This window comes from Phoenix dactylifera, chromosome 14 (genome assembly GCF_009389715.1).
Source record: "Phoenix dactylifera cultivar Barhee BC4 chromosome 14, palm_55x_up_171113_PBpolish2nd_filt_p, whole genome shotgun sequence".
In the NCBI taxonomy this organism is placed as follows: domain Eukaryota; kingdom Viridiplantae; phylum Streptophyta; class Magnoliopsida; order Arecales; family Arecaceae; genus Phoenix; species Phoenix dactylifera.
Genome location: NC_052405.1, coordinates 7,487,255 through 7,506,912, shown reverse-complemented (window position 1 = coordinate 7,506,912; position 19,658 = coordinate 7,487,255). Strand labels below are relative to the sequence as shown.

The window sequence follows — 19,658 nt, the reverse complement described above, 5'->3', positions numbered from 1 at the left end:
ATTATTGATAATTTAAAATAAATATTTTTTACATTGGTCTTACAAGTAAATGATTTTTCTTAGTGGCTGAGAGGACAAACTTGTGTTCTATAGGTTAGAGGTCCAAGCCAAATCTCTCTTTTTCATTTTAGTCGAGGTGGTATATATGCCGAGCTATTGATGATCAAAATCTTGTCAAAAAAAATTCGTAGTGACGATAATTTGGTTTTTACTTGCAATTTATGTTATTATGAAAAGCATGTTTCTTGTAGTGCTATGAGAATGAACGAAATAATTATCTTGGTAAACCCATCCATTTTGATTTCTTTATAAACTTGTTTCGATAAAACTAGTCAGCCAAACAATCTCTTGGTATAGGTGAGATTTGAGCTCAGATTCTTGTACAATTGGCAGGAGAGGATAGGATCTTTGCCTGACTTTCATGCAGTAAAACTTCTAAGGTAGATGGATCTACAATTTATTAAATCTGTTTTGCCGCAAAAGCTTGACATGTTTGAGCCAGGCTCGGTCGCCAGCTTTTATATTATTTTGTGCCGAGTATGTGTCGAGTTTTTTTGTCTTGGAATTTAGATAATATAAGTATTGACATAATTCAGAGTTTTGACTAGATTCATATTTAGCGAAGTTTTGCTTAGGTTAGAACCGGTTGGGTTAAACGATATGTTTTAAAGTAATGATATGTGGTTCTATCATTTACACAGAAATATTCTTTTGCCATGTGGCAAGAGAAGATTGGTGCGACTCATAAATATGACGGGTCTGTTGAATATAGAACTGGCGTGGACTCGATATACTTTCCACATATGCAATATAGGTGCACTGATACATATTTCTAAGTTTTATTATAATTTCTTGCTATTTATTTATTTTTCACTAGTTGTTTAAATCATACTAAAATTAGGATACCAAATGACATGAATGCTTGCTTCGGGCCCAATTGACCCTAATTGATCATAGATTAGTTCATGCGATGTCGAGTACATTATAATCAAGGTCAGTTGGACCGGATTAAGAAAATTGATTCCATCTAAGTACATGTCAACAAGTTCATATGTATATGTTTTGCGGGTGACAATTGGATGGGATCGGACTGAATATAGGATGGGTTGGATATATATCGGGTTAAAAAATTACCAATCAAAATTCGAATTATTCAATAAACATGTCAAAAATCTAGATGCGAATCTTATCCATTTTTTAAACAAATAATTCGATACGATCCATATAACTTGTTTAATAAATAGGATGAATTAGATCAAGCAAGCTAAATAGGTTAATTTGTTTTTTTAATGGATTAAATATGTTTAAATGGGTTAAATAGGTTAAGTATGTTATGCTAAACAAGATATCAAGTAGTTAAGTAAGCTTTAAATAGATTAAATGAGTTTTAAAAGAGTTAAATAGATATCTAATCAAATTATAGAATGGATCAAAAGTCTAAATTTAAATTTGATCCATTAATTAAATAGGTCTAATCGGATTGTCTTGTTATATTCCGATCCCATCCGGTCAAGCAGACTAGAGTCATGGGTCGGGTAATAAATTAGGGTATGAATTAAGATCTTGTAACTCTAACCTCACTTGGATCCATCCATGCGCCTCTTTTTTTTTTTTTTTTGGTAAAAGAAGAGGAAGGGATAAGCCCATTTTCGCGTAGCAGCCCTCACTGAGCCCCCACCCCGCCAGAAAAATATTTGATGTGGACAGAAATGATCGTGTATTGGGCACGCTGGCCGATTTTACTCATATTCTTTCCATCCGTGGATCCGGCTCGTTACTTCTTTAGGCTCCGGCACGGTTAACTTCCATATGAGTACGTCATAGTGTCATACCTAGCACCACCGAGGCTACCAGCGGACCAATAAATCTTTCCAAGCCATACGTTCGAGCAGAAAGTATTCGGTCTTCATAATTTAATCGATGCCCATATATTTTGAATTCAAAATCGCTTAATTGTAAGTAAGGCCCAATCCTATTAAGCTGCCACCTCAGTGGCCCCTGCGGCTCCTTTGGCAACAAATGCAGATGCCTAATGGACGACATTCGTTCATCTTGGCTGACTCTCCGTGTCAGCACGCGAAAAAAACAGGAAGAGGCAAGTGGGCCCCCCAAATGCGGTGACCACTCCAATCAAAGCGAGACCAAATGGCTCGCTCCGCCTAAAAGCAAAGTCCTCCCTCCCTCCCTCCCTCCCTCCCAGACGACGCCAAACACTGGATACAAAACAGAGCTCAACTCTGCTCACCTCCGGTGACTTTAATAACCATACCATCCCGCTAACTTCAAATTCCTCGGGTCTCGATAAAGGGAAGAGCGGGCCAGCGGCTAAGCGGTACTTATAGCAGAGGTATCTTTTTCCAGTGCTGGAAAAAAAAGGGCAGTGGAGGGAGGGAAGGTAAAAAAAATAATCGTCCGTTCTTTTGGACTAGGCGGCAGGGATCATGTGACCGACCGGCGGCTTCTTTCTCCACCTTGTCCGCCTCCGCCGATCTCCGTCCTCTTTTGGAAACCCTAGAAGAGAGAGAGAGAGAGAGAGAGAGGGGAAGAAAAGAGAAGGTCCCTCAGTGCTTGGATCGGATCAGGAATGTCATCCAGGTCTATGAGATCGAGCATCTCGCCGTTCCGATCGCGGAAGACTCCCACCCCGCCGGCTCCCAGGCCCGGAGCTCGGCCGATGACACCCTCATCCTCCTCTTCCTCCTCCCGGCCGACGACCCCCTCCTCTCTGGCGGCGGCCCGGCCGACCACTCCGTCGTCCGCGGCAGCTCGGCTGGCGCACCTCTCGAAGGCCTCTTCCGTCTCCCCTGTCAGCCCTCCTTCGGCTCACCCGCCGGAGCGGCCCGATTTCGCCAAGTCCAAGGAGAATGTCACCGTCACCGTTCGGTTCCGGCCGCTCAGGTACCTCTCACCTTCTTTCTTGCTCCCGCTCTCCATGATTTTGCTTCTTGATCGGTTTGGGTTCGATTCTTTCAATTTGGTGGTTTCAGTGCGCGGGAGATTAACAAGGGGGATGAGATAGCGTGGTATGCTGATGGAGATTATATTGTTCGGAACGAGTATAATCCGTCCATTTCTTATGGTTTCGGTTAGTATTCTTCTTCCTTTGACACCATGTACATTTTTGTTTTATTCGTTGTTTCCTCTTTATTCTTGTTTAGAAAAGTCTTAGGATCTTGGAATTATGTAATGATTTATGTGAGGGATCTCAGTGTGGAAGCCCCTCGTGAACGAAAATATGTAGTTTCGAGGGTTTTGTATAGGTAAACTCAGTTACTGGTAGTTGTATATTCGTCAAGAATGAAAGAACATACCTCGACAGATGTTCAAATTGTCTAAATTAGGTGAAACGAGTGTATAGCATTTTGTGTCATCAAGAGAAAAATTCACCTGACTAAATAGCATCATCGCAAGTTAGAATCGAGTGATTTTCTTATCTGAAGTTCTCTTCCTTTAATGGCATTCTTTGCCCATGCATGGCCTAACTTTCGGCACGCCGATCCATACCAACTGATTTATGACCAACTTAGTAATGCCACTAGAAGATGAATTTGTGGAAGCTATGTATGTTGGGATAGGGTCCGGCCTCATGTGGTTCCCGCCCAATTTGGTTTTTGACCCATACCTCTTCTTTCCAAATCGAGCGAGGCATGATGTATTGTGGGCTATTAGAAAAGCCCCAAAGGGCTGTTGTGTGCCTGGTGGAGAATGCAGCCGCGACGCACGAGAGAGGGAGAGAAAAGTGAGAAGAGAAGAAAAGAGAAGAGAGAGAGGAGAGAGAAGGGGAGAGGGAAAAATATCCTATCCTTGGTTTATCGATTCTTGGCTCCCCATCTCATGATATGGTTTCAAGATTTGGCATGTGGTCTCGCATCCTCTTGCTTGGTACCATATTTGATATCTTTGTATTTCCTCTTATAATTCTCCTTGGTGTTTTTGTACGGGTGATACTGTGCACAAGTCATTAGGATCGAGTGGCTTGAGAGATGATCTATGACCAGTGGATAGTTCTTGCTGCTGTGGTTTTCCGTTTTCCATGCAAAACATGTGTGTATTTGTTGCTTGTATTTATCCTTTTTTGTGGTTTGACAATCCCATTAATATGCGTGCGAAGGTGCTCTCATCATTGCAGTTTGCACAAGTTTCAGCTTGACTTGCACAAGTTCAAAACTATGTCTGAACTTGTTTCTGCGGAAAACTGTTCTGCTGGAACTTTGTGACATCTAACAGATACGGGTCTTTGAAGACCTCACAACATGTGCTTGGAAAAACTCAGTGTTTTATAGGAGCTAAGTTATTTATAGTATGTCGATGTCTTCTTTTGCGCATAGAATATTCCAAATGCAATCCCAAAACTTTCCTTAATTGAGGAGAGCAAGAATGACCATATCTATATCTATACACGCGCTTTGTTTGTGCGTGCATGTATACATCTGTATATTTAATTACATATGCCTATAATACTTAAGGGTGCACACGGGTTTGGGTCCACCTGAGAGCCTTAATTGAGCTAGTCTTGTTGGGTCGGTTTGGTTCGATTTCAAAATAGGATTGATCGTTTAAGGGTCGGGTTATATGCACAAATATATATAGTCATAAAGTTAATTTTATAGTAATATATTGGTTATGTGTTATATAATTTATAGATATTTTTTGTAGATATCACAAATGATTTTGGTTAACTATTGCTTTTTTAAGTATCAGTTTACTGTGGTTGTAATTTATAACACGTTATATTTTATATTTATAGATATTTCAGATCTTGTTGTTGAACGATGCCTTTGAATATGCTATATATTCATGACTAGAAAAAAAGATGTTATATAATGCTTTTTGATAACTCATCTTCTATTATTATTTTATTTTGTCAAATAATTTAATAATTTATTTGCTCTTTGGAAAATTCCCTGAACCAACCCGACCTTGATTTGGTTAGCATGCCTCGAATCTGGTGGTTTGGGACGGTATGGCAAACATTGCGTTCTTCATTTCCCTTCTTTCTGAGATAATGCTTCTTGGAGTCTTTTTGAATTTCTTACATGTTTACTCTCCTTCATGATTCCAATTAGAAAAGAAAATAGTAGAAATTGTATTCCTTACACCCCTTCTAGAAATCTATATTTTCCATGAGTCTGTTATATCGTATCTCTAGTATCACACTCCTCGTAATTTTCTCTCCCATTTCTATTTAGAACAGAAATAACAAAATTGCATATATCATCTAACTTAAGTCAAGTGGTTCTCAATCTTGCACTTAAAACCATCCACTTGCACCTTATGTGCCTTGCATGCTCTACGTGCTGGCACAAGTACGAGCTTAATACGATGAGAAGTAGATGAAGAGCTCTTGAGAGAGATTTTTGAGGGTGTTAAAAGCAAGATGGATGCATCATGTGTGACCTAGGACCTCACTGGAAAAGGGACATCTAGAAGGCTATTATCTTGCTTAAGTACCCAAGACCTCCCAAACACTCACCTGATGTAGGACTAAAGATGCCTACATCAGGTTCTCATGTACTCCCCCCATCTAACCACTAGTATTCTTGCTAGTGAAAGGTCTCATCACTAATACCATTTTTAGTTTGTTGTCAGCTCTAAAAAGGCTCATTTTGCAATGTCTCGTAGCCACACGTGGGCTGTGGGCTAGGTCGGTTTTGAGGACATTTGCAACAACCCAGGACCTCACCAAGAAAGATCTAGTTAGGAGGTTACCTACTGGGGTCCAGGTCCTTGGCCTTGATTAAGTAGCCAAGATCTCTCTAACGCACATCCAATTTAGGACTAAATACACACCCGCATGGATCCTCACGCCTTATGACCTAGATTTGGTGGAAGTAAGCTAGCTAAGGTGGCAATTATCCCCAAAGTGCAATAGAAATGGGGAATGAAGAGGATGTAAATCTCTTGTCAGTGGAGTCCAAATGAGCCTTCAACAAGTGGCTTTACCTTATGAACGTCTTTTGTGAGAAGAAATGCAAAAAAATATTAGATGCATGGCCCACCCAGATACAATTGTTTGTTTTAACTCCATAAGCTTTTTGATGATCAGAGGGCACCCTGGGATTTCCTTTATGGAGTACCGTTGTTTGAAGTGAGGTGGATGTGCCATGACCTAGATTCGACCAAAACTAGCTAAGATGGAAGTTAACCCCTACAAGCAACATAGATGGGGAATCAAGGTTGTAAATCTTTTTCCAGCTGAAGAATATGATCTAAATGATCCTTCCAGGAGTGTTTTAACCCTCAAATATGGTTCAAGCAGAGAACATTAAAAAAGAAAAAGAAACTGATAGTTGCATGTAAAAGATGGTTTGAGTGAAGAATGCAAAAATAACTGATTAGGCTTGTGACAATTTGGTGGCTGCTAACAATGCATCATCACATCCTGACAGCAGTTCAAAATGGTCTAGTTTTTGAAGTGAGACAATGTTTAGATGGTTGTGGAAATTCAATCATAAAATGTGGTATCCTTAAAGCTTCTGTGATTGTCTTTTGAGACTATCATTGGGCCTTGATGCCATGAAACTTGTGGGGCTACCTTGAAGTGCACCAATTTTTTGATAAAGTTTGTTGCCACAGTTGTAGTTACAAGCTCACATTAAATAAGCATGGAAGTTTGCCACTGTTACATGCATATCTAAGCTCCCTTTGTATAATTAATTTGCATTCACACAAATCATAGATCATATCAATGCCAGAGGTAACCATGTATTTTGTAACATTTATATACAAATAATGACAAACATGCTAACTGTCTTTTGTGAAGACAGACCAGATGATGGACAAAGTCTTATTATGAGTGTGCATAAGTATAGGAATTGATAGTGAGGTCCTCTTGGTTGGTATATCTTATACATGGTTTCAGCATCTTTCTTTGGAATTCTCTTATGCTTATGCTTTTTCATTTTTTTTCTACTCTAGTTTGGTCATCTACTTTTTAATTATATTTTCCCTTAATTTGTGTTCTTCAATTATATGCAATAAATTTTATATTGATACTGAAACATGATTTATATGAATAGCCAAACTAAACATGGTTAGACATTCTAAATTTCATCATTATTCTGGTAAAATCTCTTAACTCTGCTGAGTTAGAATTATTGTACTTCACCAACATATCATTATTGATTATCTAGATGCTTTGCATTTCATTTCAGCTTTGCATGTAGCAGTCTAACGAATTAACAAGAAATGATGGTAGATAAAATCTCTGGAGGCGATGATTGGAAAATCTAAAATTTTGTCAAGCTTTCCTATTCATACTCAATAGTCGAATAGTCTTTCAAATGCATGATCTTTTCTAGATCCAAACTTTTGCCAGCTATTGATAAAAAATGGGAATTTTTGTTATTGCCTGTACTTGCCAATAAAGAAATAAAGATTCTGAATTTAATTGGTCTAAAGTTTTCTTGCTTAGTTTTTTAGAAAATATAAATCAAGAATGCACTACAATTGTGTGTTGTCATCTCTTATGTTTAAACCATTGCTCGGTTAGCTCTTAGTACTTGCTGCAGTAGTTCCATATGTTAACTAACCAATTGATCTGGATTTTTTTTTTTTTTAGTGGTGATAGGGCATGAGTCAATATTGTATACCAAACCATGTACATGGAAGCATAATTGAGTCAATACAGACAAGGATCGGGATAACAAATAACAAGGGATAATTAATAAATAACTAAACAGGAGGGGATTCAAACTCATAACCTCGACCAAACCTAAGCTCTGAGACCATGTAACAAAATCAGCTGAATACTAGCAGTGACGACAAAAAGAGAGTGAAAGAAGAGAAGACAGCAGCAATAGAAAGCAGAGAAGAAGAGAAAAGAAGGAACACAAGGTGGTGTGGTTGGAGAGAAAGAGATGTCATATGATCTATCTTGGGACCTATGTGACATCAATCTTTTAATTAAAGGGTGGCAGCCACTTAAGCAATAGAAATGAATAGAAATGCCCCTGATTTGTAGCTGGTTTACATTTGAATTCAGTTGATTTAGGCTTGATTAAAGCTTGACTAATGACTTAGTTAAATAAAGCAATATATCTTTTCAATCCTTTAATAACAATGAATCTTCCTATGGTCATATCAGCTCAGATCAGCTTACTTCTCAATATTCTAACATCATATACATGTATCGTTTTATTTTCTCATCAGAGAACAGTTCTCTGGTCTGCATTTGCACCAATATGAGTAGCAAAAGGTTGAAATGATATCACACTGTCCTTTTCTTTTCCTTTTCTTCTGCAGATAGAGTGTTCGGGCCAGCAACTACAACTCGCCATGTCTATGATATAGCTGCTCAGCATGTTGTAAGTGGTGCCATGGAAGGAATCAATGGTATCTTCTTTTCTAGTTTAAATTGGTACCTTTACTAATCTCACAAACCTTTTAACAGTGCCTCATGTATGTGCCGGACCTGAAAATTTATATTTTAAGCATGATGTCAATAGTGTAGTAATACATTGTGGACCCCCTTGCAGGAATATATCTAACATGTAAATGTTGTAACTAAATGTCCCTGACTATATTGAGAGCCAGAATTGTGATTTATCCTGAAATGAGTTTTTTTAGATATTTATTTCTAATGCTTTTGCCTAAAAGTGGTTCCTATTATAAGCTATTGCTGTGACAGACCCATCATTGGATCCATACATGTACCATCAAGTAGAATTGTAATGCGTCACTAGCTTTATGCTGCTAATGCTGTGGAGAGTTGTGAAGGGACACTTACCATGTCTATTGTGGGCTCTAAATAGGCCCAAAATTGTTTGAGACAGTTTATTGTTTGCAGTGACAACAATATAAGTTTCTCCAACAGGGGCGGCAAAATTTTGTATAACCCAAAAGAAACCAGGTAACGATAGAAACCTTGCATGGAAACTGAGTTTGGAAAAAATTGTCCAAATCTATATTTTTGTCGGTTCCAAATTTGTAAAGTTGATCTGCTTGGGTCGATATTAACGGTTCTGAAATCAGGTTTGTCCTGGGTCCATACATCCAAGAAATCCAGGTCCTAATATAGGACTTAAAATGGGGTCAAAACTGGGTTGTGAGTAGGTCTGTAAGGCAGGACATTTTAGGTACCTATTATAGAACTTCAAAACTGGACCCAGCTTTGGTCGAGTCTGAGTTAAGTAAAACCAGGCCAGCTGGGAATTGCTTTGTTTTTTACTGTATGCAAAATTCATTGGAGTTAAAATTATATCATATTGGGTTTGGGTCCAGGTTGACCAAATTAAACTGGATATGGGTTCAGACGTATAAAATGGTCGAACATCCAAGATCTGGCCTGGACTCATTCCTTCACTCCCCTCCCAACAATAAAAAGCCCTTTCCCAACTCTCTACTTTCTATGGGTGTACTGAGGGGATTTTCTTCTGTCCATGATTGCGGGAAGTTAGGTTGGCTACTGTCTAGTTAGTTAGACTTTATTTCATTCCATTTTATTCTCATGTATCAATGATGATACAAATTAAAATGGGGGAATTTGGGTAACATAAGTCTGCTCTTTTGAGATCTTTGCTTTCATTTCGTTCCTTTCCTTGTAAGAGTTCTATTTTTAATTGTTATGATATAGTAATTTGATCATTACTTTCTCAAATGGCTTTAACAAGGATTTCCTAGTTCATTAATGGGATATTCGATAAAGAAAGAAACAAAAGATAAGTTTCATCGTCGTTTCTCTTTTCTTATTTTGTTTCTCCTATATTTTTCTTTTCCTTTCTTGTCTTTCTTCTTTTTCCTCCTGGATTTCTGTATTACTGTTTATTTTGAATCAGTTAAGAAAATTAATCCTTGTATTAAAGCAGTAAAAGCATTTTATTTGGGACTGCATCTCATATTTGTACTTTTGAAATGAACAGAACTCCCAGTTGTAAAGGTGATATTATTCCCTGGTATCTGCACATAACTTTTTTTTTCTTTTAATGGAATGATCGGATCGCCAATCAGTTGTCTTGATCTGTGGTCTCTATGCTTTTATCATTGCTTCTTATGTTGGTGAACAAAACATAGTACTTTTATTTTCTAGGATTACTCAAAGTCAAAATCTCAGATTTTCTATTCATATTGGATGATGTGTATTTCAATTTTTGTAGATCATACAAAGGATAAAAATCAGTGTTTGTGTTGTGTAAATTTGTGCAATACTGTAGACGTGGCTTAATGCTTCGGTTTCCATACTCAATAATTCTTTGTTTTGGATGTCATTCTTACACATTCACATACTAGCTACAAAGGCAAGTACCATGATAGAACTGCTGATGTAGGAATAAGTTTTTTTCCCCTTTGTTGCTGTAGCACGTTATTTTCTTTTTCACAAAAGTCTTATGATTGATAATGCTTTTAAATCTACAGGCACAGTTTTTGCCTATGGTGTTACTAGTAGCGGAAAGACTCATACCATGCATGTAAGTCTTTGCTTTATCGACATTGTAATTTGTGTCTTTGCATATACTTTGTTATGCATGCCTTCTATGAAATTTTGAACTAAGATGTTCATATATATATATATATATATGCCTTGTAATTATAAAGCAAAGATTCCTTATCAGTTTCTATAAAAGCTGCAAATGCGTATTTCAATAAGAAAAAAACTCTTGTTGGTGCCGACTGAATTAGTGGACCATACTGGCCATACCAAACCGAACTATTGAAGGACAGGCATTGTAGGTACCCCTCGTTACCCTGTTCAAATTATTCAGCAAGAGATATGCAAAGTGCTTTATCAGTGAGGACACTAACATGGTGTTCTACAAGACAGAGGAAGCTGTGCATCTTGGAGTCATGACTCTAAGAGAATTCTTTGAAGTACTAACATTTCATGTAAAGAATTGGTGAAATCATCAGGTACAGTTCAAGCTGGTGAAAACAGTGGTTGGGGAATAAATTCAGATGTTTTCATTAGCACAGGGATGTCTTTGAGTTTCTATTATCAGGAACTTGTTTTTTCAAGCTGGACCTGTGCTTGCATGGTTGGTCACCTGTTTGGATTCCATGACGAAAGAGGTGGTTCTGTGGTTGTGATCAAAGTTGAATATACATTTTTGTTTCTTCTAACATTGGTTCTTTGTGCAGACCCTTATGTTTTGCACAAATTCTGCCTTCACTTCTTTTGTGCCTTTGTAGTGCCTTATCACTAAACACCCCTTCAAACCAAAAGCAATACCTTCTGCTATAACCGACTAATTAATGCTTATGATTTGTCTAGATATGTTATTCCTTTTCCTTTCTAAATTCTGATAGTTGTTGTTTTAACATAGAATTTAGGTTGGATTTTCTTTACCTGTTATTCTGTAAAGTTGCAATTATTGTCTGTCTGAGCTGTTTATATTCTCTATTCAGCATAATATAGTTTATTTTCTTTAATCCAACTCATTAGCTATCTAGCTGAATGTTAGTTTCACATGCACTATTGATGTTTGGATTCTTGTTATGGTTCTAACCTTTTTCTTATATATGTCAGTGATTAGATTTTGGCTAGAGAACATTTGGGTTGTTAAGTACCCTTGGTCTATAAGATGAATAATGTCCGTATATTTTTCTAATATTTTTTAGCTGATTTTTCATCAATTTTTGTTCTAGTATTTACAGGACTGGTAATGCTGCTTTCTTTTATCATTTTGATTTACTTGAAATTACTTAAACTTATGGTAGCACTATGCTGCATTTGGCTTTATTACAGGGTGAGCAGAAATCTCCTGGGATTATTCCATTGGCAGTGAAAGATGTATTTAGCATTATTCAGGAGGTAACTGATGTTGATCTGTATAACAGCTGAAAGTTTCACTTCTGCTTGTTTTGGTAAAACAAACTTTGTTTCTCTGTTCATTTCAGACACCTGGGCGAGAATTTCTTCTACGTGTTTCATACCTTGAAATATATAATGAGGTAGCACATTATCCTAAATGAAGTTTTGTTTAGGATATTTGCAGGGTGTAGTGTGAACCATATCTATAGTTGCACATTGTTCAGTATGCTTTCTTTCTCTTCCTTATGTTTCTCTCTCTTTTCTTAGGTTATAAATGACCTTCTTGATCCAACAGGACAGAACCTCAGAATAAGAGAAGATTCGCAGGTGCAAATCTTAACATATTGTTAAATACAATGCTTTTAGGTTATGTTGCATGGGCATTTATTAATCTGTTCAAAAGGTATGTGGAACTTAATCATATGATATGACTAAATATTTTCACTAGTCCTTAGCTGCAATCACGTATATAGTTCACTATTCAAAATATAGTGTTTGTTACAGATCTAAAATTTTTGGGAGCTTATATAAACATCTCTAGTATATAAATCAATACTTTGTTATAAAATTAAGAGACTATACATAAATAAACATTTGCCAAGGGATTAGGTGCAAAATCCTTTTATTACTGAATATTAAACAATGAAGGTGAAGCATTCAGAAACTATTGGGGGCTGCATGCAATGACCAGCTCGTGCTTATTGATGTATGACATTTTTGTATTTTAGGATATGCCAGCCCTAGCAGATCATGTCTTACTGGAGCTTAATTTCTTAAGAGTTCTATTTTTTTTTTTTAACAACCATTAGCCTTTCCAAATTTAGTGTTAAAATCTTCATAATGAAGGGTGTCTTTATAAATCCAAAGTTAGTGGACCTGCATTTCTTTTATTAATCAATATTTATCTACATTATATTATAGAATTAGAGTTCTGAATTTGTGGAATATTCCATAATGATCCAGTCTGTCGACTTTTTTCCCCAATTTACCATTAATTTTTATTTTAAAACTTGATAAAAAGGAATGTCTTAGGTGGCATGAATTTGTAATATGCTAAAATGTCCGTTTCTGTCCTTTCTTTCTTTGCTTGCTAGAGGCCAGCCTTTACTTTTTACTCCTGGCTGACCCATCTTCTTGGTGACTATATGATCCAATTAATCTATGCTCGACCATAAAATAAGAGTCTTGAACTTGTGGAACACTCACACAGATTCCATCTGTCAGCTTTTGTTCCCCTGTTTGCTACTAATTTTTGATTTGAATATGTAATAAATAACAAAGGCATGTTCTTTTCTCATCTATTTTTTGTTGCATGCTAAAAGCGTGCATTTGCTTTTCATTGCGAGTTGACTCATCTTGGTGACTATAAAGTCCAATTAAGGAAACTATTTCTCTTTTAATATATTTTGTCTCTACTGTATCTTTCATCCACCTCATTAATAAAGCTGTGGGAAGTGTATCTGCAACATGATCGTCCTAGTAAGATTTCAGTGCTCTCCAACAATCTCAAGGTTTTATTCTGTTTTGCAACAAATAGCGTTTGCAACACCTAGAGAGATGGCTACAGGCTTTGTCAAATTGGAATGTGTGGATGGAGGAATTTTTTTAAGATGACAGAAAATGATGCACTCTCTTTACAACTCTCAAAGTTGTCTATGTCCTCAGCACACCAAGGCCAGAAGAGAATGATAATGAAACTATGTCAGAAACTTGCATCAGATAGAAGTGGGATGATGATGACTACATATGCAGGGGACATATTCTGAATGGAATGTCAGATATGTCTTTGGTACCTACTAGAACATGGCTACTACAAATAGGGCTGGAAATGGGCTGGGCCACACCCCTACCCGAGCCTGAAAATATTTGAAAAACCCAGGCTCGAGCCCGGGCCAAACCCAATTGCGCCAGCCCGAAATTACCCATTTGGAAGTAACCCATTCTTCTAAATTCTTTTCATTTAGAAGAATTTATGTTTCCTGGCATTCTTGCAAAGTGGACCTGATGGTCAGATTCTGGCAGTAATAAGCCACATTACAAGCATTTGAAAGATATTTCAAAGTTTTCAAATTCATCATCCAGAAATATGCTCTCTAGAAACTCTTTTACATGCTGACATGCACAACTATATGAAAGCAGTACAAAAGGTATTATTAAATTAGACATATGTACAAACCAGAATCTTTGTTACAATAAGCTTAAGTTGATACTAAAGAAATATATTCTCTACCACATTTTTACAAAGTTATACCAGCTATAGTTTTTGTTTCCTCTGGGATATTCTCCTTTCCTCTTGAAATAATTAATTGATTCATGAAACAGAAAGGCTCTGCCCAAACAAATTAAGGGTGCTGTACCTCTTTTGGTCCAAGATCCTCAAGAGAGACAGAGATAGAAAGAGAGAAAGAGAGAAGGCCAGAAAAGCTAATTTGTTTTATATTGAATAAGAGAACAACATGCACCAATCTGTTGGGCTTCGAAGATTTAGTTTGCGGAGCAATTAGAACCATTGGTCATGACTAATGAGTGAAAAGAAATGGCTTTCTCAATGGACACATCCAGTGACTGCAGTTCATCCTCATTCTTCATTGGCCGGTCACCACCCTTGGCCATGGCATTGCAACAAACCTCCATTTCCACTTTCACTTCCAAAGAGCTCATAACTTAGAGAGAGAGAGAGAGAGTGTGTGTGCTTAATCTAGTTTGATTAGGGCTTCTAACTTAAGTTGGAGAGGAGATTTATAGGAAAAATTAAAATTTACAAGTCTGGAGAATTGCATAGTGAGATATTTATTAAACATTTAAGATCTGACATAGGTAGGGAATAGCATGACTCTGATTATTTTGAATCCATTGGAATTGTTCAGGAAACATCAACACCTTACATACCGCAATAGAATGGTGGGGCAGAGTGGAAAATTAGGGCGTTCACATAAATGGTTAATGGATTGCTTTTTAATTCTGGTTTAGGATAAGGTTTTTGGGGTGATGCTCTGTTTTCAGCTTGTCAAATATTAAATTGAGTTTCTAATAAAAAGGAGCAAAACAACCCCTTATGAACTCTGGAAGAAAAGGAATCCTAACCTAAACTACTTAAGAGTTTGGGAATGTAGAGTTATTGTTAGGGCTTTTGAACCCAAAAAGAGAAAGTTGGGTGAAAGAAGAATTGAATGCATATTCTTAGGATATGTACAAAAGCCATATAGGTTCAGGATAATAGAACCTAATGACTCAATTGTAGCCAATACTATAATTGAGCCAAGAGATGCCATGTTCGATGAAAATATGTTTAATTCAATTTCTAGACCTAAAGAACATTTTTCAGAACAAAATCATCTTCCAGAAAAGAAACAATTAGAGAATGACAAAAAAGAAAACCTTGAGCCTAGAAGTAAAAGAGTTTGAAAGGCAAAAAAACTTTGGATCAAATTTCTTTATGTTCCTATTAGAAGGGACCTTTTGGTAAGCATATACCATACTGTTTTAATATAGGAGCAGATCCTTCAACTTATGAAGTGGCAATAAAATCTCAAGATGCTGCCTTCTTAAAAGAAGCTTTTAATGATGAAATGGACTCTATTATGGGTAATAATACATGGAGTTTAGGCGACTTCCCACTAGGTTCCAGGCCAATCGGTTGTAAGTGGATTTTCAAGAAAAAAATGAAAGTAGATAGAACCATTGATAAGTTCAAAGCTAGATTAATGGCCGAAGGCTTTACGCACAGCAACTAATTGATTCTTTTGATATATGTGCACCAGTAGCTAGGATTGCAACTATTAGATTGCTAATTGCACTTGCTTCAATTTATAAGTTGCTCATCCACCAAATGGATGTGAAAACTGCATTTTTAAATAGTGAATTTGGTGAAGAAGTATATATGGAACAACCTGAGGGGTTTGTAGTTCCTGGACAAGAACATAAAGTATATAAGCTTGTTAAGTCTTTATATGGATTAAACCAAGCTCCTAAGAAATGGCATCAAAACTTTGATCAAATTATGCTTGCTAATGGCTATAGAATAAATTTAGTAACTTTAGTAATGAAAAATGTGTTATTATTTGTTTGTTTGTGGATGATTTGCTAATTTTTGGTATTCATTGATAACAAGTTGAGACTACTAGAAGGTTTTTTTCTTGTAATTTTGCTACGAAGGATATGGGTGTAGCTGATGTTATATTGAGAAGAAGAATTTTTAAAGATATGATAGTTTAATTTAACTCAGTCTCATTGCATAGAAAAAGTACTAAAAAATTTCATTATTAAGATTGTGCTTTTGCATCTACATATTTTGATCTTAGTGTTAAATTAGTATCAAATACTAATAAGCTTGTTGCACAACTAGAATATGCAAAGGTTATTGGGTGCTTAATGTATGTTATGACTTGCATTAGACCTCATATTGCTTTTGCATTTGGAAAATTAAGTAAATATACAAGTAATCCAAATAATTTATATTGGCATGCTGTCATGTAGTTTTAAAATATTTAAAGAAAACTATGAACTATGGTATTAATTACAATGGATATCCTTCCATTTTAGAAGGATATACAAGTGCCCGTTGAATTACTAATAAAGAAGATCATGCTTCAACAAGCGGTTGGATCTTCATGCTTGGGGTGCAATTTCTTGATGATCCAAGAAACAAACATGTATACCAGACTCCACCATGGCAGCGGAGTTTATTGCTCTAGCTCTGCCAGTAAAGAAGCATAATAGCTGAGAGGTTTATTATATGAGATTCCATTATGGCCTAAAGGCCCTAAACCATTGCCGTCTATATCAATATATTGTGATAGTGAGGCCACAATATCAAGAGCATATAGCGAAGTATCTAATGAAAAGTCTAGACATGTTGGACTTAAGACTATTGATTGTAAATGGAGTTATCACTGTTGACTTTGTAAGATCGAGTCAAAACTTGGCGGATCCATTAACAAAAGGATTTGCCAGAGATTTTGGTGTTCAAAACATCAAATGTGATGGGACTCAAGCCCATATTTCAAAATCACCAATGATGGAACCTCAACTCAACACTTGATACAACATCAAGTCTTTAGCTCAATGAGATAGTACATCATAAAAATGATTGCAAACACTATAATCTAATTTCAACTCCATCCCAAGCTGAAAGTGCTTGGTACTCATCATGGATAAAAGGGAAAGATGTGCTTAATGCTCTTAATAGACCTATAATAGAAGTCTATTGAAGTGCTTTAGTTATAGGGGAACTTTCGATAGAGTCTGCCTATATGAGTGTGAAGTGAGGCCACTTCTTGTCTTGGCTCTTAAAACACTCATGAAAAGGATATAGACACAACCATGAAAGTGTTGACTTATATTGGGCATTCATCGATGTAAGTATATTATGTATGAAGATATGTTCAGCTAGTCAAAACAGAGCCGTCGGTTCAAAGTCTAATCTACCATGCCATTCTGAATAGCTTTAACAGATCCTCACTAAGTGAAGATTCAAGTTGCAAGATAGTTTCATTTATGCATAAGATTCTAGAATTGTCGTTGATATGATAAAATTAACTTATTTTGAAAATGGTGGGGGATTGTTGCATATTTTGAAAATAAAAAAGAAATAAAACACTTAAAACAAAAACAAATAATTGCTGTAGTGGTTGGTTTCCTGGTTTCTCATTTTTTGAAAATTCAAATAAACTTTGTTTAAATTTTGAAATTCAAATTCTTACGTATTTCTAACGTATCTTTGTGAAGGGTTGTGTCCGTCTTACGTTTTTGTGTCCGTCTTAAATTTTGAAACATCCATTGGGATGTGTCTGCTGAAAAGATGTGCATTTTTGGATAAACACATTTTCGTGTCTCTTCAGAAAAGGATGTGTCTATCTGGAAAAGATACATTCTAGTCTAAAAGCAAGTCTAACATAACGAAAAGGATCAACTTGATAATTCTGTAGATATCGGTGAATGCTCATTGGTTTGATTCATTGGTGTAAAACATGATCGGACATTCCCTTTGTATATCTGATTGGTGGGGTGAATAAAGCCATAAGGAAAGTGGCAGTGCTACAAGCCTTGAAGCCTTTCCTTAAGAATATTTTCAATTTTTTCTCCCATCTGCTCCAACACTAGCTAACACGCATCATGAGTATTGGATCATTTTCTTATGTAGTATACATGTGATCAGAGTGCTTCTGTTAGGTATATGGTGTATATGCAAATAATCTAATGGTCATGAATGGTTAGTTGACATGCATCCACAATCCAATGCTCATGATTGGATCATGTGTGGTCCAGAGCTCATTTGTTATTGTTCCATTGGAATTATGGTGGTGCGATGGAAAAATGATAGTTTCAACTAGTCTTGGTCATTGGCCAAGATGGCCCAAGTCCAAACCAGGCCGTGACATAATATCAGCTATCAAGATAGAATCTATTGGCATGAGACAATCTTTATGGCCTCGGACCTCTATTTTGCTGAGCCAAGTAATCCTAGATAATGAAATCTCAGCCTTGGACTTGGCCTTAAAGTTTAGCTATTGGGCATTATCATATGAGGGAGATGGATATTGTAAAAGATGGCCTTTCAGAGGAAGGCCGTCAGATCCATGGAGGAACACCTAGTATACCAGATTCCAGATGGCTGCTGATTTTAGCCCTGATTGGAAATACTAGTATTAGGGGAAAGGACACTAACAAGCATTGAGAGGTCTCTAGCACAGTCTTAAGCAGTCATCATGTGTCAATCATTAAGTAAAATTTCACTTCAGTAGGTTATATCATTTTCTAACTCTTTCTTCATGTTCATATTATTCTTTTCAACAAAAGGTTCGTGTATTATTAACTACAAGCAGTTCATATGTTACGCAGGGTACCTATGTGGAGGGAATCAAGGAAGAGGTGGTTCTTTCTCCTGCTCATGCCCTTTCTTTAATAGCATCTGGTGAAGGTAACTCACCCAGACTCACTGATTTGAGAATATTAGGTTTAAGATTTGCTAGATGAGTCCTACTCAAAGACCGTAATTAGGAAGTCTCACCTCCCTTTCTTGTATTTTTCTGTTTGGCTTATGTTCCCCTCAACTGCAGCATCCTTGTCTTTTATATGGCAGCATAGCAAACAATGTCACTGTCCTATTTTCTTAATGAGTTTCATTTTCCTTTTTTCAACTTACTCTTCAAACATATGCATGGGATATGAGATACTTTAACCTGCTTTTTTATCGAGGAATTATTTTATGGGCAGTTAGCAATCAATGCTAAGTGATCCAATGCTGTGACTTGATAAGGAAGCCTCTGATGAGGATCACCTGGATATCTCTAAATATGAGGTTAATCAAATTTGAACTATGCACTAGTGCTTAATTGCCAGAATTGGGTGTGTTGGTGCAGGAGAGTTGATACTTTCTAAGAACACTACTAGCAAGGAAGCTCTTAGAAAGTGGGTGCGTTACCCTAGGTAGAAGATTCTGGCTAGTAGTAAGCACCAGTTCACTTTTTGCAACCTTGGGCCTGCTGTGATTGCTGCATTTCAGGATATTTGAGCACTGACCATCTTTATTAGGGTTACTTTTCAGCTGTCAGCATCGTTGATGTATGTTACCTCTCAGGAGATAACTTAGGCGGCCTGAAGTTTTATATTGTCTTTACCATGAATATTATTGTTCAAAAAGTTGTTAACATGAGGTAGTTTACTTCACAAGGTGAGACTGTGAATGGGAAGCAAGCCCATGAAATATGTGAACTACTGCTTGGACTGTGACCATACCTTAGTTCAGGGATCAGTTTTTGAATTGAGATTTGGTGATACTTTGTTTAAAATATGCTAAGATGGTGTAACTTTTTGTTTGGTATTTTGATGTCAAATATCAAGCATGTTTTTTAACCATTACTTCTGTTGTATTTACTATATTTATATTTCTGTATACATTTATGTAATTATT

General features: G+C 36.6%; 1 protein-coding gene across 2 annotated transcripts in view; it reads left to right on the top strand.

Annotated features, from left to right (window-relative positions):
- Nucleotides 1–2,389: 2,389 nt before the first annotated feature.
- Nucleotides 2,390–19,658, top strand: part of LOC103701339 (kinesin-like protein KIN-7E, chloroplastic) — a 35,580-nt gene continuing 18,311 nt past the window's right edge. Inside the window, exons 1-8 of one of the 2 annotated variants that reach the window (XM_026802331.2) lie at nucleotides 2,390–2,898; nucleotides 2,988–3,085; nucleotides 8,245–8,334; nucleotides 10,354–10,406; nucleotides 11,681–11,746; nucleotides 11,833–11,886; nucleotides 12,014–12,073; nucleotides 18,587–18,665. In XM_026802331.2, the coding sequence (XP_026658132.2) occupies nucleotides 2,585–2,898; nucleotides 2,988–3,085; nucleotides 8,245–8,334; nucleotides 10,354–10,406; nucleotides 11,681–11,746; nucleotides 11,833–11,886; nucleotides 12,014–12,073; nucleotides 18,587–18,665 (814 nt within the window). In that variant the 5' untranslated portion in view covers nucleotides 2,390–2,584. The remainder of the gene's footprint in view (nucleotides 2,899–2,987; nucleotides 3,086–8,244; nucleotides 8,335–10,353; nucleotides 10,407–11,680; nucleotides 11,747–11,832; nucleotides 11,887–12,013; nucleotides 12,074–18,586; nucleotides 18,666–19,658) is intronic. The other variant, XM_008783366.4, reaches the window with a different exon arrangement.